The sequence below is a fragment of the Poeciliopsis prolifica genome, unplaced genomic scaffold (genome assembly GCF_027474105.1).
Source record: "Poeciliopsis prolifica strain line A6 unplaced genomic scaffold, Auburn_PproV2 SCAFFOLD195, whole genome shotgun sequence".
In the NCBI taxonomy this organism is placed as follows: domain Eukaryota; kingdom Metazoa; phylum Chordata; class Actinopteri; order Cyprinodontiformes; family Poeciliidae; genus Poeciliopsis; species Poeciliopsis prolifica.
In genome coordinates this window covers 38,347-64,841 of record NW_026562570.1, presented here as the reverse complement: position 1 = coordinate 64,841, position 26,495 = coordinate 38,347, and the positions used below count along the sequence as shown (strand labels likewise).

At 45.9% G+C, this 26,495-nt stretch overlaps 1 protein-coding gene and 1 pseudogene across 1 annotated transcript; one reads left to right on the top strand and one right to left on the bottom strand.

Annotated features, from left to right (window-relative positions):
* The first annotated feature begins 486 nt into the window (after positions 1-486).
* On the top strand, positions 487-24,803 carry LOC129356808 (pro-opiomelanocortin-like; annotated as a pseudogene).
* LOC129356809 (diphthamide biosynthesis protein 3-like) lies at positions 24,287-26,495 on the bottom strand. Its single transcript, XM_055026356.1, has 4 exons — positions 26,247-26,495; positions 25,786-25,860; positions 25,493-25,641; positions 24,287-24,406 (listed from the first exon to the last, which is right to left on the bottom strand). Exons 1-3 carry the CDS (start codon positions 26,352-26,354, stop codon positions 25,573-25,575), a joined length of 252 nt encoding a protein of 83 aa, XP_054882331.1. The 5' UTR covers positions 26,355-26,495; the 3' UTR covers positions 24,287-24,406; positions 25,493-25,572.

Here is a 26,495-nt window from a genome sequence, read left to right as displayed (position 1 = left end):
AACCTCTTGCTGCTTTATGGCTGGCTGTACAGGAGGCTCCACTTCTGCTTTTCAAAGGAGTTTGGCCTGATTCTGTTTGTAAATGTTGCATTCAAAGTGACGGCGCTCCTAAAACGGGTCAGAACTTAAATCCGATGGTCTCAGGTTTACTGACAAAATGTGACAAAGGTTTTGTTTAGGCCACGGTCCGGTCCGGTTTCAGGAAGCAGAACGGGTGAGCGGCATTACAGGAAGTAGACGTTTCCACGCGGCTACAGCGGCGTTCAGTGATGTCGGCGTCGCAGCGTCTCGGCTCCGTTTGAGCAAAAAGGGGAATTATCCACAGAACCGAACAGAACCCGGGTCATCATCTGGAGCCGCCGGGCCCACTGGGACACCAATGGAGCCAACGCAGCGTGGCGCCGTCTTGATGCTGGCGGCCATCTTTGCTCGTCTCAGGAAGCGGTGTTCACACCGTGGATAATCGGATTAAGGAGGCGCCGTTTGTTCCGCTCCATGAGCCCAGCTGGACCGAGACGCTGGGAGACAGACAGAACCTCAGAGGTACTGGGTGCACTGGTTCTACTGGTTCTAATGGTTCTACTGGTTCTAATGGTTCTACTGGTTCTAATGGTTCTAATGGTTCTACTGGTTCTAATGGTTCTACTGGTTCTAGTGGTTCTAATGGTTCTACTGGTTCTAATGGTTCTACTGGTTCTATTGGTTCTAATGGTTCTAATGGTTCTACTGGTTCTACTGGTTCTAATGGTTCTAATGGTTCTACTGGTTCTAATGGTTCTAATGGTTCTACTGGTTCTAATGGTTCTACTGGTTCTAATGGTTCTAGTGGTTCTACTGGTTCTAGTGGTTCTACTGGTTCTACTGGTTCTACTGGTTCTACTGGTTCTAATGGTTCTACTGGTTCTACTGGTTCTAGTGGTTCTACTGGTTCTACTGGTTCTACTGGTTCTAATGGTTGTACTGGTTCTATTGGTTCTACTGGTTCTAATGGTTCTACTGGTTCTAGTGGTTCTAATGGTTCTACTGGTTCTAATGGTTCTACTGGTTCTAGTGGTTCTACTGGTTCTAATGGTTCTAATGGTTCTACTGGTTCTAATGGTTCTAATGGTTCTACTGGTTCTACTGGTTCTAATGGTTCTAATGGTTCTACTGGTTCTAATGGTTCTACTGGTTCTAGTGGTTCTAATGGTTCTACTGGTTCTAATGGTTCTACTGGTTCTACTGGTTCTAATGGTTCTAATGGTTCTACTGGTTCTACTGGTTCTAATGGTTCTAATGGTTCTACTGGTTCTAATGGTTCTAATGGTTCTACTGGTTCTAATGGTTCTACTGGTTCTAATGGTTCTAGTGGTTCTACTGGTTCTAGTGGTTCTACTGGTTCTACTGGTTCTACTGGTTCTACTGGTTCTAATGGTTCTACTGGTTCTACTGGTTCTAGTGGTTCTACTGGTTCTACTGGTTCTACTGGTTCTAATGGTTGTACTGGTTCTATTGGTTCTACTGGTTCTAATGGTTCTACTGGTTCTAGTGGTTCTAATGGTTCTACTGGTTCTAATGGTTCTACTGGTTCTAGTGGTTCTACTGGTTCTAATGGTTCTAATGGTTCTACTGGTTCTAATGGTTCTAATGGTTCTAGTGGTTCTATTGGTTCTACTGGTTCTACTGGTTCTAATGGTTCTACTGGTTCTACTGGTTCTAATGGTTCTACTGGTTCTAATGGTTCTAATGGTTCTAATGGTTCTAATGGTTCTACTGGTTCTAATGGTTCTATTGGTTCTAATGGTTCTAATGGTTCTACTGGTTCTACTGGTTCTAATGGTTCTACTGGTTCTACTGGTTCTAGTGGTTCTACTGGTTCTAATGGTTCTACTGGTTCTACTGGTTCTAGTGGTTCTACTGGTTCTATTGGTTCTAATGGTTCTACTGGTTCTACTGGTTCTACTGGTTCTAATGGTTCTACTGGTTCTACTGGTTCTACTGGTTCTAATGGTTCTACTGGTTCTACTGGTTCTACTGGTTCTAGTGGTTCTACTGGTTCTAGTGGTTCTACTGGTTCTACTGGTTCTACTGGTTCTACTGGTTCTAATGGTTCTACTGGTTCTACTGGTTCTAGTGGTTCTACTGGTTCTACTGGTTCTACTGGTTCTAATGGTTGTACTGGTTCTATTGGTTCTACTGGTTCTAATGGTTCTACTGGTTCTAATGGTTCTAATGGTTCTACTGGTTCTACTGGTTCTAATGGTTCTACTGGTTCCTACTGGTCTGTATCATTCAAGTTGAAACTATTCCAGTTTCTCCAGTATTTTTCGTTTTAATTAAAGTTATTTATTTCCTCATTTATTTGTCAATAAACCAAAAACTGAACAAATTAATGACTAATAAATTACATGACATTTATCTTCCATCTTATCTTGAACATTTTGTTTGACTTGTGACTGAGGGCCGCTCAAAGTTGTTCTGAGGGCCACAAGCGGCCCCCGAACCGCCCTTTGGACCCCGTTATCATTAAAAGCTCTTTGGTCTTTAGTCTTAAAGCTGCAGATCAGAAAAAAACATAAAAAGTGAAACAAGAAGCAATTAAAAAATGTTCAGTTGATTTAATATAAATTTTTGGTTCAACAATAAATTCAAATTAAATAAAAAAAATTCATTAATTCCATAAAAAAAAGTAAAAGTTATTAGAGAAACGAAAATAATTAATAAAACATGATTCTAATTCAATTCCACAGATCGTCACATCTGGTCTAATCAAAGTCCTGATCCGAGTCATGTGACCTCTGGAGGCTCCGCCCACTGACAGGCTGACCCTCAGGGACTTGAGGCAGGAAATGGGTCAACGGCTCAGTGAGGTGGAAACACACACACTGAGACACACACTGAGACACACACACACTGATACACACACTGATACACACACTGATACACACACACTGATACACACACTGAGACACACACACACTGAGACACACACACACTGATACACACACTGATACACACACTGAGACACACACACACTGAGACACACACACTGAGACACACACTGATACACACACTGAGACACACACACTGATACACACACTGAGACACACACTGATACACACACTGAGACACACACTGATACACACACTGAGACACACACTGAGACACACACACACTGAGACACACACACACTGATACACACACTGATACACACACTGAGACACACACACACTGATACACACACACACTGATACACACACACTGAGACACACACTGATACACACACTGAGACACACACACTGAGACACACACACTGATACACACACACTGAGACACACACACACTGACACACACACACTGAGACACACACTGAGACACACACACACTGAGACACACACACACTGAGACACACACACACTGATACACACACTGATACTGATACACACACAACACACACTGAGACACACACACACTGATACACACACACTGAGACACACACTGATACACACACTGAGACACACACACTGAGACACACACACTGATACACACACACTGAGACACACACACACTGACACACACACACTGAGACACACACACACTGAGACACACACACACTGATACACACACACACTGATACACACACTGATACACACACTGAGACACACACTGATACACACACTGATACACACACACTTCCTTCTTGATTTGTTGAATATTAATAAATAAATGACTTTAATTTCTGCTTTTATAGGCCAGCAGATTAATTATTCCTGTGGGGTATGAATAATTGTGGTCTGGGGTCAATCTGGAGGAATTTATGTCATATTAATTATTATATCTATTTTCTCATTTTAGCTGAGTTGGAAGCTTTTTATTTATTTTCTGTATTGATTTTATTTATGTGTAAAATATTTAATATTTATTATCCCTGATAAAATAATATCTTAGTAAAAGTTTTGCTCCACTTAACATCATTAATAAATAATTCATATCTATAATGTTCTCAAAATCTTGATTCAAAAACATTTAATTGATAAAATTTTATTTTATTCCATTTGTTGAAGTCAGCGCGCCCTCTGACGGCCACACTGTGGAATTACATCATTTGTTTAAACCATAAACATGGAAAATGTTCTGCAGCGCAGTGACGTCATCCACAACACCAAGGTTTTATTGATCCGCCACCTGGTGGTGACGGGAAGAATTGCAGATATTGAATTGATCAGCAACTGTTTCTAATAATGTTTCTTTGGTTTACTGAAGGGAGCTGAGCGCTCGGTGCGCTGCTGCCACCTTCTGGAGTGCGGCGATACTGCACCAGTAATCCTTGAACTATTTTAATTTATTAAAACATAAAAATTTAAGAAAGTTCACCAGCAGCATTTAGAGTTTATGACATGAACTCTGTGGTTTGAAACATTTGAAGATGAATCATAGCTAATATTTATTGGTATTGTTGGGAATAAAGTCAGAAAATGTTAAATTCTCAGAAAAACCAAAAATCTTCCAGCTGCTGATGATGAATGAAGATCTGGAAACATTTTCTCTACAATCTGATTCAAACTGAAACAATGACGGCTTCAGCCCGGCATCCGAATCGTTTTAGTTCAATTAATAATTCACTTAATATCCTTTCCATGAAAAATAGACATAAAATAGTTCAAGTTGAATTTATCTTTTACACTTAATAAAACTCTGAGTTTTCCTCAGAATCAGAATGAAAATATTTAATATGACATCAAGTTAAAAACAGGAAAAGTTTTTCTGCTCTGACTTCATCACTTCCTGTTTTGTTTTTTCTTTCCAGGACGTCAGTGTGTGTCACTGTGTGTCTCAGTGTGTGTGTCTCAGTGTGTATCAGTGTGTGTGTGTGTCAGTGTGTGTGTGTGTGTGTGTTTCAGTGTGTGTGTGTGTGTGTTTCAGTGTGTGTGTGTGTGTGTTTCAGTGTGTGTGTGTGTTTCAGTGTGTGTGTGTGTGTGTGTTTCAGTGTGTGTTGTGTGTGTTTCAGTGTGTGTGTCTCAGTGTGTGTGTATCAGTGTGTCAGTGTCTCAGTGTGTCTCAGTGTGTCTCAGTGTGTATCAGTGTGTGTGTCTCAGTGTGTCTCAGTGTGTCTCAGTGTGTCTCAGTGTGTCTCAGTGTGTCTCAGTGTGTCTCAGTGTGTGTGTCTCAGTGTGTATCAGTGTGTCTCAGTGTGTCTCAGTGTGTCTCAGTGTGTCTCAGTGTGTCTCAGTGTGTATCAGTGTGTCTCAGTGTGTCTCAGTGTGTCTCAGTGTGTGTCTCAGTGTGTCTCAGTGTGTCTCAGTGTGTCTCAGTGTGTCTCAGTGTGTCTCAGTGTGTATCAGTGTGTGTCTCAGTGTGTCTCAGTGTGTATCAGTGTGTGTCTCAGTGTGTCTCAGTGTGTCTCAGTGTGTATCAGTGTGTCTCAGTGTGTATCAGTGTGTCTCAGTGTGTCTCAGTGTGTCTCAGTGTGTTTCAGTGTGTCTCAGTCTCAGTGTGTCTCAGTGTGTCTCAGTGTGTGTGTCTCAGTGTGTATCAGTGTGTCTCAGTGTGTCTCAGTGTGTCTCAGTGTGTCTCAGTGTGTGTCTCAGTGTGTCTCAGTGTGTGTCTCAGTGTGTCTCAGTGTGTCTCAGTGTGTCTCAGTGTGTCTCAGTGTGTATCAGTGTGTCTCAGTGTGTATCAGTGTGTCTCAGTGTGTATCAGTGTGTCTCAGTGTGTCTCAGTGTGTGTCTCAGTGTGTCTCAGTGTGTGTCTCAGTGTGTCTCAGTGTGTCTCAGTGTGTCTCAGTGTGTCTCAGTGTGTCTCAGTGTGTCTCAGTGTGTCTCAGTGTGTATCAGTGTGTGTCTCAGTGTGTCTCAGTGTGTCTCAGTGTGTCTCAGTGTGTGTGTCTCAGTGTGTGTCTCAGTGTGTCTCAGTGTGTCTCAGTGTGTCTCAGTGTGTGTCTCAGTGTGTATCAGTGTGTCAGTGTGTTTCAGTGTGTCTCAGTGTGTATCAGTGTGTCTCAGTGTGTCTCAGTGTGTCTCAGTGTGTGTCTCAGTGTGTATCAGTGTGTGTCTCAGTGTGTCTCAGTGTGTCTCAGTGTGTTTCAGTGTGTCTCAGTGTGTCTCAGTGTGTCTCAGTGTGTGTCTCAGTGTGTCTCAGTGTGTCTCAGTGTCTCAGTGTGTTTCAGTGTGTCTCAGTGTGTCTCAGTGTGTCTCAGTGTGTGTCTCAGTGTGTATCAGTGTGTCTCAGTGTGTCTCAGTGTCTCAGTGTGTGTCTCAGTGTGTATCAGTGTGTCTCAGTGTGTCTCAGTGTGTCTCAGTGTGTCTCAGTGTGTCTCAGTGTGTCTCAGTGTGTGTCTCAGTGTGTCTCAGTGTGTCTCAGTGTGTATCAGTGTGTCTCAGTGTGTCTCAGTGTGTCTCAGTGTGTGTCTCAGTGTGTCTCAGTGTGTCTCAGTGTGTCTCAGTGTTTCAGTGTGTCTCAGTGTGTCTCAGTGTGTCTCAGTGTGTGTCTCAGTGTGTATCAGTGTGTCTCAGTGTGTCTCAGTGTGTCTCAGTGTGTATCAGTGTGTCTCAGTGTGTCTCAGTGTGTCTCAGTGTGTTCAGTGTGTCTCAGTGTGTCTCAGTGTGTCTCAGTGTGTGTGTCTCAGTGTGTCTCAGTGTGTCTCAGTGTGTCTCAGTGTGTTCAGTGTGTCTCAGTGTGTTTCAGTGTGTCTCAGTGTGTCTCAGTGTCTCAGTGTGTGTCTCAGTGTGTCTCAGTGTGTTTCAGTGTGTCTCAGTGTGTCTCAGTGTGTGTCTCAGTGTGTCTCAGTGTGTTTCAGTGCGTCTCAGTGTGTCAGTGTGTCTCAGTGTGTATCAGTGTGTCTCGTGTGTATCAGTGTGTGTCTCAGTGTGTGTCTCAGTGTGTCTCAGTGTGTCTCAGTGTGTCTCAGTGTGTGTCTCAGTGTGTCTCAGTGTGTCTCAGTGTGTCTCAGTGTGTCTCAGTGTGTGTGTCTCAGTGTGTCAGTGTGTCTCAGTGTGTCTCAGTGTGTCTCAGTGTGTCTCAGTGTGTCTCAGTGTGTGTCTCAGTGTGTATCAGTGTGTGTCTCAGTGTGTCAGTGTGTCTCAGTGTGTCTCAGTGTGTGTCTCAGTGTGTATCAGTGTGTGTCTCAGTGTGTCTCAGTGTGTCTCAGTGTGTGTCTCAGTGTGTATCAGTGTGTGTCTCAGTGTGTCTCAGTGTGTCTCAGTGTGTCTCAGTGTGTCTCAGTGTGTGTGTATCAGTGTGTGTCTCAGTGTGTTTCAGTGTGTCTCAGTGTGTGTCTCAGTGTGTCTCAGTGTGTCTCAGTGTGTCTCAGTGTGTCTCAGTGTGTGTCTCAGTGTGTCTCAGTGTGTCTCAGTGTGTCTCAGTGTGTGTCTCAGTGTGTATCAGTGTGTGTCTCAGTGTGTCTCAGTGTGTCTCAGTGTGTATCAGTGTGTCTCAGTGTGTGTCTCAGTGTGTCTCAGTGTGTCTCAGTGTGTGTCTCAGTGTGTATCAGTGTGTCTCAGTGTGTCTCAGTGTGTCTCAGTGTGTTTCAGTGTGTCTCAGTGTGTCTCAGTGTGTGTGTCTCAGTGTGTCTCAGTGTGTCTCAGTGTTTCAGTGTGTCTCAGTGTGTATCAGTGTCTCAGTGTGTCTCAGTGTGTCTCAGTGTGTCAGTGTGTATCAGTGTGTGTCTCAGTGTGTCTCAGTGTGTCTCAGTGTGTCTCAGTGTGTGTCTCAGTGTGTCTCAGTGTGTGTGTCTCAGTGTGTCTCAGTGTGTCTCAGTGTGTCTCAGTGTGTTCAGTGTGTCTCAGTGTGTCTCAGTGTGTCTCAGTGTGTGTCTCAGTGTGTCTCAGTGTGTCTCAGTGTGTCTCAGTGTGTCTCAGTGTGTGTCTCAGTGTGTATCAGTGTGTCTCAGTGTGTCTCAGTGTGTATCAGTGTGTGTGTATCAGTGTGTCTCAGTGTGTCTCAGTGTGTCTCAGTGTGTTTCAGTGTGTCTCAGTGTGTCTCAGTGTGTGTCTCAGTGTGTCTCAGTGTGTCTCAGTGTGTCTCAGTGTGTCTCAGTGTGTATCAGTGTGTCTCAGTGTGTCTCAGTGTGTCTCAGTGTGTCTCAGTGTGTCTCAGTGTGTATCAGTGTGTCTCAGTGTGTCTCAGTGTCTCAGTGTGTTTCAGTGTGTCTCAGTGTGTCTCAGTGTGTCTCAGTGTGTGTCTCAGTGTGTCTCAGTGTGTCTCAGTGTGTTTCAGTGTGTCTCAGTGTGTATCAGTGTGTCTCAGTGTGTCTCAGTGTCTCAGTGTGTCTCAGTGTGTATCAGTGTGTGTCTCAGTGTGTCTCAGTGTGTGTCAGTGTGTCTCAGTGTGTCTCAGTGTGTCTCAGTGTGTGTGTCTCAGTGTGTCTCAGTGTGTCTCAGTGTGTCTCAGTGTGTTCAGTGTGTCTCAGTGTGTCTCAGTGTGTCTCAGTGTGTGTGTCTCAGTGTGTCTCAGTGTGTCTCAGTGTGTCTCAGTGTGTCTCAGTGTGTCTCAGTGTGTATCAGTGTGTGTCTCAGTGTGTCTCAGTGTGTCTCAGTGTGTTTCAGTGTGTCTCAGTGTGTCTCAGTGTGTGTGTCTCAGTGTGTATCAGTGTGTCTCAGTGTGTCTCAGTGTGTATCAGTGTGTGTCTCAGTGTGTCTCAGTGTGTCTCAGTGTGTGTCTCAGTGTGTCTCAGTGTGTGTGTCTCAGTGTGTCTCAGTGTGTCTCAGTGTGTCTCAGTGTGTCTCAGTGTGTCTCAGTGTGTATCAGTGTGTCTCAGTGTGTCTCAGTGTGTCTCAGTGTGTATCAGTGTGTCTCAGTGTGTCTCAGTGTGTCTCAGTGTGTGTCTCAGTGTGTCTCAGTGTGTGTGTCTCAGTGTGTCTCAGTGTGTTTCAGTGTGTCTCAGTGTGTCTCAGTGTGTCTCAGTGTGTGTCTCAGTGTGTATCAGTGTGTCTCAGTGTGTCTCAGTGTGTCTCAGTGTGTGTCTCAGTGTGTATCAGTGTGTGTCTCAGTGTGTCTCAGTGTGTGTCTCAGTGTGTATCAGTGTGTCTCAGTGTGTCTCAGTGTGTCTCAGTGTGTGTGTCTCAGTGTGTCTCAGTGTGTCTCAGTGTGTTTCAGTGTGTCTCAGTGTGTCTCAGTGTGTGTGTCTCAGTGTGTAGTGTGTCAGTGTGTCTCAGTGTGTCTCAGTGTGTTCAGTGTGTCTCAGTGTGTCTCAGTGTGTCTCAGTGTGTCTCAGTGTGTCTCAGTGTGTCTCAGTGTGTATCATTGTGTCTCAGTGTGTCTCAGTGTGTCTCAGTGTGTCTCAGTGTGTGTCTCAGTGTGTCTCAGTGTGTCTCAGTGTGTATCAGTGTGTGTCTCAGTGTGTGTCTCAGTGTGTCTCAGTGTGTCTCAGTGTGTCTCAGTGTGTATCAGTGTGTATCAGTGTGTCTCAGTGTGTCTCAGTGTGTCTCAGTGTGTCTCAGTGTGTGTGTCAGTGTGTCTCAGTGTGTCTCAGTGTGTCTCAGTGTGTGTCTCAGTGTGTCTCAGTGTGTCTCAGTGTGTGTCTCAGTGTGTATGTCTCAGTGTGTTCAGTGTGTCTCAGTGTGTCTCAGTGTGTGTCTCAGTGTGTCTCAGTGTGTCTCAGTGTGTCTCAGTGTGTTTCAGTGTGTCTCAGTGTGTCTCAGTGTGTCTCAGTGTGTGTCTCAGTGTGTCTCAGTGTGTTCAGTGTGTCTCAGTGTGTCTCAGTGTGTGTCTCAGTGTGTCTCAGTGTGTCTCAGTGTGTTCAGTGTGTCTCAGTGTGTCAGTGTGTGTCTCAGTGTGTCTCAGTGTGTCTCAGTGTGTCTCAGTGTGTCTCAGTGTGTATCAGTGTGTCTCAGTGTGTCTCAGTGTGTCTCAGTGTGTTTCAGTGTGTCTCAGTGTGTCTCAGTGTGTCTCAGTGTGTTTCAGTGTGTCTCAGTGTGTATCAGTGTGTCTCAGTGTGTGTCTCAGTGTGTCTCAGTGTGTCAGTGTGTCTCAGTGTGTCTCAGTGTGTTTCAGTGTGTCTCAGTGTGTCTCAGTGTGTATCAGTGTGTGTGTCTCAGTGTGTCTCAGTGTGTCTCAGTGTGTCTCAGTGTGTATCAGTGTGTATCAGTGTGTATCAGTGTGTGTCTCAGTGTGTCTCAGTGTGTCTCAGTGTGTCTCAGTGTGTCTCAGTGTGTGTGTCTCAGTGTGTCTCAGTGTGTCTCAGTGTGTGTCTCAGTGTGTCTCAGTGTGTCTCAGTGTGTGTGTCTCAGTGTGTCTCAGTGTGTCTCAGTGTGTATCAGTGTGTATCAGTGTGTGTCTCAGTGTGTCTCAGTGTCTCAGTGTGTTGTCAGTGTGTCTCAGTGTGTGTGTCTCAGTGTGTCTCAGTGTTCAGTGTGTCTCAGTGTGTCTCAGTGTGTCTCAGTGTGTGTGTCTCAGTGTTCAGTGTGTCTCAGTGTGTCTCAGTGTGTCTCAGTGTGTCTCAGTGTGTCTCAGTGTGTCTCAGTGTGTCTCAGTGTGTCTCAGTGTGTCTCAGTGTGTCTCAGTGTGTTTCAGTGTGTCTCAGTGTGTCTCAGTGTGTCTCAGTGTGTCTCAGTGTGTGTGTATCAGTGTGTGTCTCAGTGTGTCTCAGTGTGTCTCAGTGTGTGTCAGTGTGTCTCAGTGTGTTCAGTGTGTCTCAGTGTGTCTCAGTGTGTCTCAGTGTGTCTCAGTGTGTCTCAGTGTGTCTCAGTGTGTGTCTCAGTGTTCAGTGTGTCTCAGTGTGTCTCAGTGTGTGTCTCAGTGTGTCTCAGTGTGTCTCAGTGTGTCTCAGTGTGTCAGTGTGTATCAGTGTGTCTCAGTGTGTCTCAGTGTGTTTCAGTGTGTCTCAGTGTGTCTCAGTGTGTCTCAGTGTGTGTATCAGTGTGTGTCTCAGTGTGTCTCAGTGTGTCTCAGTGTGTTTCAGTGTGTCTCAGTGTGTCTCAGTGTGTCTCAGTGTGTCAGTGTGTCTCAGTGTGTCTCAGTGTGTGTGTCTCAGTGTGTGTCTCAGTGTGTCTCAGTGTGTCTCAGTGTGTCTCAGTGTGTGTGTCTCAGTGTGTCTCAGTGTGTGTCAGTGTGTCTCAGTGTGTTTCAGTGTGTCTCAGTGTGTGTCTCAGTGTGTCTCAGTGTGTCTCAGTGTGTGTCTCAGTGTGTGTCTCAGTGTGTCTCAGTGTGTCTCAGTGTGTCTCAGTGTGTCTCAGTGTGTCTCAGTGTGTGTCTCAGTGTCTCAGTGTGTGTCTCAGTGTGTCTCAGTGTGTGTGTCTCAGTGTGTGTCTCAGTGTGTGTCTCAGTGTGTCTCAGTGTGTCTCAGTGTGTCTCAGTGTGTGTGTCTCAGTGTGTTTCAGTGTGTGTCTCAGTGTGTTTCAGTGTGTGTCAGTGTGTCTCAGTGTGTTCAGTGTGTCTCAGTGTGTCTCAGTGTGTGTGTTCAGTGTGTGTGTCTCAGTGTGTGTCTCAGTGTGTCTCAGTGTGTCTCAGTGTGTCTCAGTGTGTGTCTCAGTGTGTCTCAGTGTCAGTGTGTCAGTGTGTGTCTCAGTGTGTCTCAGTGTGTCTCAGTGTGTCTCAGTGTGTCTCAGTGTGTGTCTCAGTGTGTTTCAGTGTGTCTGTGTGTGTGTCTCAGTGTGTTTCAGTGTGTGTCTCAGTGTGTCTCAGTGTGTCAGTGTGTCTCAGTGTGTTTCAGTGTGTCTCAGTGTGTCTCAGTGTGTCTCAGTGTGTCTCAGTGTGTGTGTCTCAGTGTGTTCAGTGTGTGTCTCAGTGTGTCTCAGTGTGTGTCTCAGTGTGTCTCAGTGTGTCTCAGTGTGTTTCAGTGTGTCTCAGTGTGTGTCTCAGTGTGTCTCAGTGTGTCTCAGTGTGTGTGTCTCAGTGTGTTTCAGTGTGTGTCTCAGTGTGTCTCAGTGTGTCTCAGTGTGTTTCAGTGTGTCTCAGTGTGTCTCAGTGTGTCTCAGTGTGTGTCTCAGTGTGTCTCAGTGTGTCTCAGTGTGTCTCAGTGTGTGTCTCAGTGTGTCAGTGTGTCTCAGTGTGTCTCAGTGTGTTCAGTGTGTCTCAGTGTGTGTCTCAGTGTGTTTCAGTGTGTCTCAGTGTGTGTCTCAGTGTGTCTCAGTGTGTTTCAGTGTGTCTCAGTGTGTGTCTCAGTGTGTCTCAGTGTGTCTCAGTGTGTCTCAGTGTGTTCAGTGTGTCTCAGTGTGTATCAGTGTGTCTCAGTGTGTCTCAGTTCAGTGTGTCTCAGTGTGTTTCAGTGTGTCTCAGTGTGTCTCAGTGTGTCTCAGTGTGTCAGTGTGTCTCAGTGTGTGTCTCAGTGTGTGTCTCAGTGTGTGTGTCTCAGTGTGTCTCAGTGTGTCTCAGTGTGTCTCAGTGTGTCTCAGTGTGTCTCAGTGTGTCTCAGTGTGTGTGTCTCAGTGTGTCTCAGTGTGTGTCTCAGTGTGTCTCAGTGTGTCTCAGTGTGTTTCAGTGTGTCTCAGTGTGTGTCTCAGTGTGTGTGTCTCAGTGTGTGTCTGTGTTTCAGTGTGTCTCAGTGTGTCTCAGTGTGTATCAGTGTGTCTCAGTGTGTCTCAGTGTGTGTGTCTCAGTGTGTTTCAGTGTGTGTCTCAGTGTGTCTCAGTGTGTTTCAGTGTGTCTCAGTGTGTCTCAGTGTGTCTCAGTGTGTCTCAGTGTGTCAGTGTGTGTGTCTCAGTGTGTTTCAGTGTGTGTCTCAGTGTGTCTCAGTGTGTTTCAGTGTGTCTCAGTGTGTGTCTCAGTGTGTTTCAGTGTGTCTCAGTGTGTCTCAGTGTGTTTCAGTGTGTGTCTCAGTGTGTCTCAGTGTGTTTCAGTGTGTCTCAGTGTGTCTCAGTGTGTCTCAGTGTGTCTCAGTGTGTATCGTGTCTCAGTGTGTATCAGTCTCAGTGTGTCTCAGTGTGTGTGTCTCAGTGTGTCTCAGTGTGTGTCAGTGTGTTCAGTGTGTGTCTCAGTGTGTCTCAGTGTCAGTGTGTCTCAGTGTGTCTCAGTGTGTCTCAGTGTGTCAGTGTGTCTCAGTGTGTCTCAGTGTGTCTCAGTGTGTCTCAGTGTGTGTGTCTCAGTGTGTTTCAGTGTGTCTCAGTGTGTCTCAGTGTGTTTCAGTGTGTCTCAGTGTGTGTCTCAGTGTGTCTCAGTGTGTTTCAGTGTGTCTCAGTGTGTCTCAGTGTGTCAGTGTGTCTCAGTGTGTGTCTCAGTGTGTCTCAGTGTGTTTCAGTGTGTCTCAGTGTGTCTCAGTGTGTTTCAGTGTGTATCAGTGTGTCTCAGTGTGTATCAGTGTGTCTCAGTGTGTATCAGTGTGTATCAGTGTGTATCAGTGTGTCTCAGTGTGTCTCAGTGTGTATCAGTGTGTCTCAGTGTGTATCAGTGTGTGTCAGTGTGTATCAGTGTGTCTCAGTGTGTCTCAGTGTGTCTCAGTGTGTGTCTCAGTGTGTCTCAGTGTGTCTCAGTGTGTCTCAGTGTGTTCAGTGTGTATCAGTGTGTATCAGTGTGTGTCTCAGTGTGTATCAGTGTGTGTCTCAGTGTGTCTCAGTGTGTATCAGTGTGTCTCAGTGTGTATCAGTGTGTGTCTCAGTGTGTATCAGTGTGTGTCTCAGTGTGTCTCAGTGTGTCTCAGTGTGTGTGTCTCAGTGTGTCTCAGTGTGTCTCAGTGTGTCTCAGTGTGTCTCAGTGTGTCTCAGTGTGTCTCAGTGTGTGTGTCTCAGTGTGTCTCAGTGTATCAGTGTGTCTCAGTGTGTGTCTCAGTGTGTGTCTCAGTGTGTGTCTCAGTGTGTGTGTCTCAGTGTGTCTCAGTGTCAGTGTGTATCAGTGTCTCAGTGTGTATCAGTGTGTGTCTCAGTGTGTATCAGTGTGTCTCAGTGTGTCTCAGTGTGTCTCAGTGTGTCTCAGTGTGTTTCAGTGTGTATCAGTGTGTCTCAGTGTGTCTCAGTGTGTCTCAGTGTGTGTCTCAGTGTGTCTCAGTGTCTCAGTGTGTATCAGTGTGTCTCAGTGTGTATCAGTGTGTGTCTCAGTGTGTCTCAGTGTGTCTCAGTGTGTCTCAGTGTGTCAGTGTCTCAGTGTGTATCAGTGTGTGTCTCAGTGTGTCTCAGTGTGTCTCAGTGTGTCTCAGTGTGTATCAGTGTGTCTCAGTGTGTCTCAGTGTGTCTCAGTGTGTCTCAGTGTGTGTGTCTCAGTGTGTCTCAGTGTGTGTCTCAGTGTGTCTCAGTGTGTCAGTGTGTCTCAGTGTGTGTCTCAGTGTGTCTCAGTGTGTCTCAGTGTGTCTCAGTGTGTCTCAGTGTGTCTCAGTGTGTGTCTCAGTGTGTCTCAGTGTGTCTCAGTGTGTCTCAGTGTGTATCAGTGTGTCTCAGTGTATCTCAGTGTGTCTCAGTGTGTCTCAGTGTGTGTGTCTCAGTGTGTCAGTGTGTCTCAGTGTGTCTCAGTGTGTCAGTGTGTCACAGTGTGTCTCAGTGTGTCTCAGTGTGTCTCAGTGTGTCTCAGTGTGTCTCAGTGTGTCTCAGTGTGTCTCAGTGTGTCTCAGTGTGTGTCTCAGTGTGTCTCAGTGTGTCTCAGTGTGTCTCAGTGTGTGTGTCTCAGTGTGTCTCAGTGTGTGTCTCAGTGTGTCTCAGTGTGTGTGTCTCAGTGTGTGTCTCAGTGTCTCAGTGTGTCTCAGTGTGTCTCAGTGTGTCTCAGTGTGTGTCTCAGTGTGTTCAGTGTGTGTCTCAGTGTGTTTCAGTGTGTGTCTCAGTGTGTCTCAGTGTGTTCAGTGTGTCTCAGTGTGTCTCAGTGTGTCTCAGTGTGTGTCTCAGTGTGTCTCAGTGTGTCTCAGTGTGTCTCAGTGTGTCTCAGTGTGTCTCAGTGTGTCTCAGTGTGTCTCAGTGTGTCTCAGTGTGTCTCAGTGTGTGTCTCAGTGTGTCTCAGTGTGTCAGTGTGTCTCAGTGTGTCTCAGTGTGTGTGTCTCAGTGTGTTTCAGTGTGTCTCAGTGTGTCTCAGTGTGTCTCAGTGTGTCTCAGTGTGTGTCTCAGTGTGTTTCAGTGTGTCTCAGTCTCAGTGTGTGTCTCAGTGTGTCTCAGTGTGTCTCAGTGTGTTTCAGTGTGTCTCAGTGTGTGTCTCAGTGTGTCTCAGTGTGTCTCAGTGTGTGTCTCAGTGTGTATCAGTGTGTGTCTCAGTGTGTCTCAGTGTGTCTCAGTGTGTTTCAGTGTGTCTCAGTGTGTCTCAGTGTGTCTCAGTGTGTGTCTCAGTGTGTCTCAGTGTGTCAGTGTGTCTCAGTGTGTGTCTCAGTGTGTTTCAGTGTGTCTCAGTGTCTCAGTGTGTTTCAGTGTGTGTCTCAGTGTGTCTCAGTGTGTTTCAGTGTGTCTCAGTGTGTGTCTCAGTGTGTCTCAGTGTGTTTCAGTGTGTCTCAGTGTGTGTCTCAGTGTGTCTCAGTGTGTCTCAGTGTCTCAGTGTGTCTCAGTGTGTCTCAGTGTGTTTCAGTGTGTCTCAGTGTGTCAGTGTGTCTCAGTGTGTCTCAGTGTGTTTCAGTGTGTCTCAGTGTGTTTCAGTGTGTCTCAGTGTGTGTCTCAGTGTGTCTCAGTGTGTCTCAGTGTGTCTCAGTGTGTGTCTCAGTGTGTGTCTCAGTGTGTGTGTCTCAGTGTGTCTCAGTGTGTCTCAGTGTGTCTCAGTGTGTCTCAGTGTGTCTCAGTGTGTCTCAGTGTGTGTCTCAGTGTGTCTCAGTGTGTGTCTCAGTGTGTCTCAGTGTGTCTCAGTGTGTTTCAGTGTGTCTCAGTGTGTGTCTCAGTGTGTTTCAGTGTGTCTCAGTGTGTGTCTCAGTGTGTTTCAGTGTGTCTCAGTGTGTCTCAGTGTGTATCAGTGTCTCAGTGTGTCTCAGTGTGTGTCTCAGTTTCAGTGTGTGTCTCAGTGTGTCTCAGTGTGTTTCAGTGTGTCTCAGTGTGTGTCTCAGTGTGTCTCAGTGTGTCTCAGTGTGTCTCAGTGTGTCTCAGTGTGTTTCAGTGTGTGTCTCAGTGTGTCTCAGTGTGTTTCAGTGTGTCTCAGTGTGTGTCTCAGTGTTCAGTGTGTCTCAGTGTGTGTCTCAGTGTGTCTCAGTGTGTCTCAGTGTGTTTCAGTGTGTCTCAGTGTGTCTCAGTGTGTCTCAGTGTGTCTCAGTGTGTATCAGTGTGTCTCAGTGTGTATCAGTGTGTCTCAGTGTGTCTCAGTGTGTTTCAGTGTGTCTCAGTGTGTCTCAGTGTGTGTCTCAGTGTGTCAGTGTGTGTCTCAGTGTGTCTCAGTGTGTCTCAGTGTGTCTCAGTGTGTGTCTCAGTGTGTTTCAGTGTGTCTCAGTGTGTCTCAGTGTGTCTCAGTGTGTGTCTCAGTGTGTCTCAGTGTGTCTCAGTGTGTGTCTCAGTGTGTTTCAGTGTGTCTCAGTGTGTGTCTCAGTGTGTTTCAGTGTGTCTCAGTGTGTGTCTCAGTGTGTCTCAGTGTGTTCAGTGTGTCTCAGTGTGTGTCTCAGTGTGTTCAGTGTGCTCAGTGTGTCTCAGTGTGTCTCAGTGTGTCTCAGTGTGTCTCAGTGTGTGTCTCAGTGTGTTTCAGTGTGTATCAGTGTGTCTCAGTGTGTATCAGTGTGTGTCTCAGTGTGTATCAGTGTGTGTCTCAGTGTGTATCAGTGTCTCAGTGTGTCTCAGTGTGTATCAGTGTGTCTCAGTGTGTCAGTGTGTCTCAGTGTGTATCAGTGTGTGTCTCAGTGTGTCTCAGTGTGTCTCAGTGTGTGTGTCTCAGTGTGTCTCAGTGTGTCTCAGTGTGTCTCAGTGTGTCTCAGTGTCTCAGTGTGTCTCAGTGTGTATCAGTGTGTCTCAGTGTGTGTCTCAGTGTGTGTCTCAGTGTGTGTCTCAGTGTGTGTCTCAGTGTGTGTCTCAGTGTGTCTCAGTGTGTATCAGTGTGTCTCAGTGTGTATCAGTGTGTCTCAGTGTGTATCAGTGTGTGTCTCAGTGTGTCTCAGTGTGTCTCAGTGTGTCTCAGTGTGTCTCAGTGTGTTTCAGTGTATCAGTGTGTCTCAGTGTGTCTCAGTGTGTCTCAGTGTGTGTCTCAGTGTGTCTCAGTGTGTCAGTGTGTCTCAGTGTGTATCAGTGTGTCTCAGTGTGTATCAGTGTGTGTCTCAGTGTGTCTCAGTGTGTCTCAGTGTGTCTCAGTGTGTCTCAGTGTGTCTCAGTGTGTATCAGTGTCTCAGTGTGTCTCAGTGTGTCTCAGTGTGTCTCAGTGTGTATCAGTGTGTCAGTGTGTCTCAGTGTGTCTCAGTGTGTCTCAGTGTGTGTGTCTCAGTGTGTCTCAGTGTGTGTCTCAGTGTGTCTCAGTGTGTCACAGTGTGTCGTGTGTGTCTCAGTGTCTCAGTGTGTCTCAGTGTGTCTCAGTGTGTCTCAGTGTGTCTCAGTGTGTGTCTCAGTGTGTCTCAGTGTGTCTCAGTGTGTCTCAGTGTGTATCAGTGTGTCTCAGTGTGTATCTCAGTGTGTCTCAGTGTGTCTCAGTGTGTGTCTCAGTGTGTCTCAGTGTGTCTCAGTGTGTCTCAGTGTCAGTGTGTCACAGTGTGTCTCAGTGTGTCTCAGTGTGTCTCAGTGTGTCTCAGTGTGTCTCAGTGTGTATCAGTGTGTGTCAGTGTGTATCAGTGTGTCTCAGTGTGTCTCAGTGTGTGTGTCTCAGTGTGTATCAGTGTGTCTCAGTGTCTCAGTGTGTCTCAGTGTGTCTCAGTGTGTCTCAGTGTGTCAGTGTGTCTCAGTGTGTCTCAGTGTGTGTCTCAGTGTGTCTCAGTGTGTCTCAGTGTGTCTCAGTGTGTATCAGTGTGTGTCTCAGTGTGTCTCAGTGTGTCTCAGTGTGTGTGTCTCAGTGTGTCTCAGTGTCTCAGTGTGTCTCAGTGTGTCTTGTGTGTGTCTCAGTGTGTCTCAGTGTGTCTCAGTGTGTATCAGTGTGTATCAGTGTGTCTCAGTGTGTATCAGTGTGTGTGTCTAGTGTGTCTCAGTGTGTCTCAGTGTGTGTGTCTCAGTGTGTCTCAGTGTGTCTCAGTGTGTATCAGTGTGTCTCAGTGTGTATCAGTGTGTATCAGTGTGTCTCAGTGTGTATCAGTGTGTCTCAGTGTGTCTCAGTATGTCTCAGTGTGTGTCTCAGTGTGTCTCAGTGTGTCTCAGTGTGTCTCAGTGTGTCTCAGTGTGTGTGTCTCAGTGTGTCTCAGTGTGTCTCAGTGTGTCTCAGTTGTGTCTCAGTGTGTGTGTCTCAGTGTGTCTCAGTGTGTCTCAGTGTGTGTGTCTCAGTGTGTCTCAGTGTGTCTCAGTGTGTCTCAGTGTGTCTCAGTGTGTGTCTCAGTGTGTCTCAGTGTGTCTCAGTGTGTGTGTCTCAGTGTGTCTCAGTGTGTCTCAGTGTGTATCAGTGTGTATCAGTGTGTCTCAGTGTGTCTCAGTGTGTGTCTCAGTGTGTCTCAGTGTGTCTCAGTGTGTCTCAGTGTGTGTCTCAGTGTGTCTCAGTGTGTGTGTCTCAGTGTGTCTCAGTGTGTCTCAGTGTGTCTCAGTGTGTCTCAGTGTGTGTCTCAGTGTGTGTCTCAGTGTGTGTCTCAGTGTGTGTGTCTCAGTGTGTCTCAGTGTGTCTCAGTGTGTATCAGTGTGTCTCAGTGTGTATCAGTGTGTCTCAGTGTGTATCAGTGTGTGTCTCAGTGTGTCTCAGTGTGTCTCAGTGTGTCTCAGTGTGTCTCAGTGTGTTTCAGTGTGTATCAGTGTGTCTCAGTGTGTCTCAGTGTGTCTCAGTGTGTGTTCAGTGTGTCTCAGTGTGTCTCAGTGTGTCTCAGTGTGTATCAGTGTGTCTCAGTGTGTATCAGTGTGTCTCAGTGTGTCTCAGTGTGTCTCAGTGTGTCTCAGTGTGTCTCAGTGTGTATCAGTGTGTGTCTCAGTGTGTCTCAGTGTGTCTCAGTGTGTCTCAGTGTGTATCAGTGTGTGTCTCAGTGTGTCTCAGTGTGTCTCAGTGTGTCTCAGTGTGTGTGTCTCAGTGTGTCTCAGTGTGTGTCTCAGTGTGTCTCAGTGTGTCACAGTGTGTCTCAGTGTGTGTCTCAGTGTGTCTCAGTGTGTCTCAGTGTGTCTCAGTGTCACAGTGTGTCTCAGTGTGTCTCAGTGTGTCTCAGTGTGTCTCAGTGTGTCTCAGTGTGTATCAGTGTGTGTCTCAGTGTGTATCTCAGTGTGTCTCAGTGTGTCTCAGTGTGTGTGTCTCAGTGTGTCTCAGTGTGTCTCAGTGTGTATCAGTGTGTCTCAGTGTGTCTCAGTGTGTCTCAGTGTGTCTCAGTGTGTCTCAGTGTGTCTCAGTGTGTCTCAGTGTGTCTCAGTGTGTATCAGTGTGTGTCTCAGTGTGTATCTCAGTGTGTCTCAGTGTGTCTCAGTGTGTGTGTCTCAGTGTATCAGTGTGTGTCTCAGTATGTCTCAGTGTGTGTCTCAGTGTGTCTCAGTGTGTCTCAGTGTGTCTCAGTGTGTGTCTCAGTGTGTCTCAGTGTGTGTGTCTCAGTGTGTCTCAGTGTGTCTCAGTGTGTCTCAGTGTGTATCAGTGTGTGTCTCAGTGTGTCTCAGTGTGTCTCAGTGTGTGTGTCTCAGTGTGTCTCAGTGTGTCTCAGTGTCTCAGTGTGTCTCAGTGTGTGTGTCTCAGTGTGTCTCAGTGTGTCTCAGTGTGTATCAGTGTGTATCAGTGTGTCTCAGTGTGTATCAGTGTGTCTCAGTGTGTCTCAGTGTGTGTCTCAGTGTGTCTCAGTGTGTCTCAGTGTGTCTCAGTGTGTGTCTCAGTGTGTCTCAGTGTGTGTCTCAGTGTGTCTCAGTGTGTCTCAGTGTGTCTCAGTGTGTCTCAGTGTGTCTCAGTGTGTGTGTCTCAGTGTGTCTCAGTGTGTCTCAGTGTGTCTCAGTGTCTCAGTGTGTGTTCAGTGTGTCTCAGTGTGTGTCTCAGTGTGTCTCAGTGTGTGTGTCTCAGTGTGTCTCAGTGTGTCTCAGTGTGTCTCAGTGTGTCTCAGTGTGTGTCTCAGTGTGTCTCAGTGTGTCAGTGTGTGTGTCTCAGTGTGTCTCAGTGTGTCTCAGTGTGTATCAGTGTGTATCAGTGTGTCTCAGTATGTCTCAGTGTGTGTCTCAGTGTGTCTCAGTGTGTCTCAGTGTGTCTCAGTGTGTGTCTCAGTGGTCTCAGTGTGTGTGTCTCAGTGTGTCTCAGTGTGTCTCAGTGTGTCTCAGTGTGTCTCAGTGTGTGTCTCAGTGTGTCTCAGTGTGTCTCAGTGTGTGTGTCTCAGTGTGTCTCAGTGTGTCTCAGTGTGTATCAGTGTGTATCAGTGTGTCTCAGTGTGTCTCAGTGTGTGTCTCAGTGTGTCTCAGTGTGTCTCAGTGTGTCTCAGTGTGTGTCTCAGTGTGTGTGTGTGTGTCTCAGTGTGTCTCAGTGTGTCTCAGTGTGTCTCAGTGTGTCTCAGTGTGTGTCTCAGTGTGTCTCAGTGTGTCTCAGTGTGTGTGTTTAATGGACTGTGTGTTCAAGGTTGAGCTCTAATGGGTTCTGCTTCCATTGGATCCATTAAGGAGAAAACGATTCTCTGTCTGAACGACTTTAAGTAGCAAAACTTCAAACGTTCAGAAAATCAAAAACTGAATTTCTGCTTCATAAAGACAAATAAAGACGAGAGATCAGCAGCTGGAGGAAAGTCAGATCTGATCCTAAATGAATCAGATTAACTCCAGATGTTTTCTCTGAACTGATTTTCATGTTAAAATGTGAATATTTTAGATTTTTGCTCTTAAATCTCAGCAGCTGCTGATTTTAATGCTTCAGACTCCAAATATGTCCTGAGGTCTGAGAGCAGCTAATGCTAATGCTAACTAATGCTAATGCTTTGTTGTAAACAAATATTTTAGTCATGAGTAATCTATAGATTACTGTTCCGATTAATCCAATAATCAGATTCAACTATTTATAAAACATGGACTAATTCCTGTTCATATCCATATGAGTCCAATGTTTCATTTTTAGCTTCTATAACGTTTTCCTGAAGAGGAGGAAGTCAGAGCTCCGCGCAACGCTCATAATGCCCCCGCCAGAACACGCCGCACAATAATAAAACATAAACTAACGAAGCTTCAGGTACATTTTCCTCCAGGAGTTTTAATGATCAGGGAAGTCGAATCATTGGAGGAAAACTTTCAGCCCTAATGCTAACGCTAACGGCCTTCCTCATATTCCCTGTTTGGTTTCAGCCAATCAGCAGCAAGGGAAATGCAAGGCTGCTATGCTAACATGTTAGCGTAGGTGTTAGCGAGTGGAGCATTCAGCTTCTAAATATTTATTTACATCCACAGAAAAGTGTTGGCTGGATTAGATTTCATTAGATTTCATCCATCATCCATCATCCATCCATCATCCATCCATCATCCATCCATCATCCATCCATCCATCATCCATCCATCATCCATCCATCATCCATCCATCCATCATCCATCATCATCCATCCATCCATCATCCATCCATCATCCATCCATCATCCATCCATCCATCATCCATCCATCCATCATCCATCCATCCATCCATCATCCATCCATCATCCATCCATCCATCATCCATCCAACATCCATCCATCATCCATCCATCCATCCATCCATCATCCATCCATCCATCATCCATCCATCATCCATCCATCATCCATCCATCCATCATCCATCCATCATCCATCCATCATCCATCCATCCATCATCCATCACCATCCATCCATCATCATCCATCCATCATCCATCCATCATCCATCCATCCATCATCCATCCATCCATCATCCATCCATCCATCCATCATCCATCCATCATCCATCCATCCATCATCCATCCAACATCCATCCATCATCCATCCATCCATCCATCCATCATCCATCCATCCATCATCCATCCATCATCCATCCATCCATCATCCATCCATCATCCATCCATCCATCCATCCATCATCCATCATCCATCCATCCATCATCATCCATCCATCCATCCATCATCCATCCATCATCCATCCATCCATCCATCATCATCCATCCATCATCCATCCATCCATCTTCTGCCGTTTATCGGGTCGGGTCGCGGGGTAGCAGCCACTTCCTCTGGGGGAATCCCGAGGCGTTCAAAATATTTCCACTCCAAATGGAGCAAAATAAATAAATGAAGTGAGAAATTCTTTAACATGTTTCCTTCGTCTTGTAGAGAAACTTCTTCTTCTCTCCTCATGATGGCGCTCACACCGGCTCCAGTTTTTGGCGAGTTATTCCCTCCCACTGTCGCCACATGCTAACCAACTGGTTTACAGTATCAGCTGAATGTTGCATGTAGGGATGAAAAGGTGAAAGTTCAGCTTGGCTCTCTGAGTCCAGGTCACACTTGATGGGTTATAGTTGACGATTATTTTAACAACTGATGAATCTGATCAGTTGTTGAATCTTAACTGTTGATAAGCAAACCAGCCAAGTAATTTCAGGAAGCTAAAAGTTTCCAGGTTAGCAAAATGTTGCAATGCTAAGCTAATGGTTAGCGGATTAGCAGAGCGCTTCCTGGCTGATGAACTGTTAAGATGAGACTCCTGGTGTTTTTACGAACGTCTGTGATGGAAAACCTGCCGAGTGAAGAGCAGCTCAACTTCCTGGAAAATAAGCTAATCGCTGATTAGCGCCGCTGAGGCTCAACAAAAGCAGCAGCTGCAGGTTTGAATCCCAGCCTGCCGCGGTTACCGCATCACACCTGGGCGCTAATCCTACAACCCGCCCTCTGACCTTTCACTCAGGACACGCTTAGATTATTATTAAGCCCTGAACATGGAAAAAAATCATGAAGTATAAAGACAAAATCTGAGAGGAAAAAATGTTTTTGTGATGGGAGGAAGACGCTCCATTGATTGGTAGTGTGTGTGTTTGACCACCAGGAATGACGCTACGCTGTGTGTGTGTGTGTGTGTGTGTGTGTGTGTGTGTGTGTGTGTGTGTGTGTGTGTGTGTGTGTGTGTGTGTGTGTGTCCTTGACAGGCAGGATATAAACGAGCCGCTCCAAGCTTCAGAGCACAGCAGCGACCAAGAAGAAGAAGAAGTCTTCACCTCCCAGAATCCACCAGCAATAATAACAAGAAGAAGAAGAAACATCAAACTGTGGTGAGTTTTGATTTTTCACTCTGTTCATCAGAAATTCAAATGTTTAGATTCAATAAAACAGAAAAGTTAGTTTTTAGCTAACGCTTAAAATAAACTGTCATGTTTTGGAATCTCACCTAAAATGTTTTATTTTCTTCATCATGGAAGTTTGATTATTTATTACAGCCATAAAAATGTTAAGGATGAAACATTGAAGTGGTTAATAATGAGATGTGGTCTGTGATTGGTGGACAGGTCATGTGTCCTGCGTGGCTATTGGTGGCCGTGGTGGTTGTGGGCGGAGCCAGAGGAGCGGCCAGCCAATGCTGGGAGAGTCTGAGCTGCCAGGATCTGAACAGCGAGAGCAGCATGATGGTAAAATGATCCTCAATATTCAACCAAAACCACATCAATCACTTTCACTGTTCAATACTAATCAATATTGGTTTTCCTGATCAAATTCACCGATCAGCTCATCCGTCAGCATTTTTATTGAGATCAAAATTACAGGTTTTGTGGAAATAAATTAGAAATATTAGCAGTGAATTTGTGATATTATATCTGATGGTAAATGAGGCAGTAGAGGAGAAAATGAATACTGCCACCTGCTGGTGGGAGGTAGCATCGCTGATAATGATGCGTTAGTGAAAAATGGGGCTTATTTTGATTTTATGTGATTTTCATCTAAAAAAAAACAGAACAAAAAAAAAACTTTTTGATTGAAAAATGACTTTTATTGATAATTAATCTAGATTGTTGAGAGCAATGTAGTTCCATAACGTTTAAGTGAAAAGCCTGGTTTCATTTGTTTTTAAAATCCTGGTTAATTTTCATTTTATTTTCTAAATCGGTTCTGAAGAATATTTGGGTAAAAAGCTTTTTAAATTAAATTTCCTCTGCCTACATGCCCCAGAATGCCTTGCGGTAGCCGTATTATTGATCAGATCCAGTGAAATGTTTGCTATCAAAGTTTAATGTTATTGTGGTTCAGAACAATATTAAGGCTCAGCTGGATCTGATCCTCTGGGTCGCAGGACTGCATCCACGCCTGCCGCTCCGACCTGACGGCCGAGACACCCCTGGTCCCAGGTGACGCCCACCTGTCGCCGCCCCCCCCCCCCGCCGCCCGCAGGCCAAGCGCTCCTACTCCATGGAGCATTTCCGCTGGGGGAAGCCGGTCGGCCAAACGCCGCCCCGTCAAGGTCTACGCGTCCAACGACGTGCAGGAGGAGTCGGCCGAGGCGTTCCCCGCCGAGATGAGGAGGCGCAGCGACGAAGAGGAGGACGAGGAAGAGCAGCTGCTGCAGGAGAAGAAGGACGGATCCTACAAGATGAAGCACTTCCGCTGGAGCGGGCCGCCGGCGGGAAACGCTACGGAGGATTCATGAAGAGCTGGGAGGAAGGGAGGCAGAAACCGCTGGTCACACTGCTGAAGAACATCATCAACAAGGAGGAGCAGGTGTAGCCAATGAGACGCCGCGCCTCGCCTGGTGTAGCCAATGAGACGCTGCGCCTCGCCTGGTGTAGCCAATGAGACGCTGCACTGGATTTCACATTCATGACTCCATGTAAATAACTGTATTTATTATATGAGTTATTTGCAAGCAAAAGGAAAGACGAGTTTGTCTTTTGTTCTTTAAACCAGCTCAGTGGCCTATTCAAAGTACAGTCATCAAATTCAACTTTAAAACTAAATCATCCGAAACGGGAACAAACATTTACTGGGTTTTCACTCCAACAGAAACAAAAAAGAACCAAATGGACTGTTTGGTTCTGGACTGTTTGGTTCTGGACCTGGAGACCAGAACTTCAACTGTTATATCAATAATAAATCCCCTTTAAAGTTTTCATGTAACCATTCAGTTGCAGTCACTATGGTAACAGTCACTATGGTAACAGTCACTATGGTAACAGTCACTATGGTAACAGTCACTATGGTAACAGTAACTGGTCTGAAGAACCAGAACTTTCAAACTGAACAAAGATCTGATTATTCTGAACAGGAACAGATCAACGGCTTTTATTCCTTAAATATGTCCATAAATTGAGTTCAGCTGCAAAGTAAAGCTGCTTAGTCATTAAGAATGAAAGTTTTATTATAATTTAGTCCATTGCATAAAGTCTCTTCCTGCTCTGACATATTTTGATGCTGAAGTTGCATTAATGATCAATTCATGCTGCAGTTCAAAGTTCCTCCACTAGAGGGAGACATCCTGTCACCTGACAGGTGGATTGAAACTGGTTCCAGGTTTTTCTCTTTCCGTTTTCTCTTTAGAGTTAGAGTTTCTCTTTCCTGTTGCTTTTAATGTCAGGAAAGTTGCAGAAAGTCTGAACTGAAGCGGAAAAACTGCCAACAAGTTTAAATATTGGAGCAGAATCAGATTTATTTCAACAGATTATGTCAGGCTGGTGTATCGCAGCACTCGGTTCTGGTCCGAACAGACGGGTTCAGAGAATCCTGCAGAAACATGAACGCACCACCAGCAGACCAGCAGGGTTCCACTTGGAGCTGCAGTCCAGGTTCTGGTTCTGGTCCAGGTCCAGGTTCTGGTTCTGGTTCAGGTCTGAACTCGCTGCAGTCCAGGTTTTGATGGAGCTTCAATCGTTTCTCCACACAAGAAAAGTTCCTGAAGAGCAAAGAAACATTTCAGAACAAACGAGGTTCAACAAACTCTCAGTTTCTTCAAGAAGGTCGGGTTCAGGTCAGCGTATGAAACTCGGGGTCAACATACTCATGACCTAACCCTCCCCTGGAAAGGTCAAAGGTTAACCTTGTCATAGATGACTCTCAGGATGAGCGAGCAGCTGGGACATGCGGCCACCTCCTCTCCGTTCTCCAGGTCCTCCTGCAGCAACAAACAGGGACTGAGGTCAGCCAGCAGGTCAAAGGTCAACGTGTAAAAGCCACAACATGGACATATCCAGCAGGATTTACAGAGGAGGATTTGGGTTCAGCGGGAGGTAAAGAACAGAAATAAGAGCTTTCACTTCAAATCCGGCTAAAAAGCTATTAAAACAAAAATAACTTACAAAGCAAAATAATAACATAACTTCCAAATAAGTGGAGAAATGTGTCATTATCTGTAGCCGAATCACGCGCCGAACACTTTACTGAACGATAAGGAACATGTTTCTGTGAGCGGGTCAGTGTCGGTCTGTCCTACAGCTGAATCTAAGTTAAAATCCCAGATCTGATACGGACTTTGGCTAGGACCGCGGAGGCGACGCTCACCTTGGTTATACAGAAGCGGTCACCACAGGGACAAGGGAAGTAATAGGCCTCCGTCTCCTCGTCAAACTCAAAGTCCTCGATCTCCACCTCATCATGAAACACCGACATATTTCCCCGGAGACACCATCAGCTGCTTCTACCGGGCATTTACCGCGACACGCTGATCAGCAGGCTGCGGCGCGGAGTGATGACGTCTCTGTCTCTCGCTGTGACGAAGGCGTGAGACAGTAGTAGCAAAGCTAGCTATGC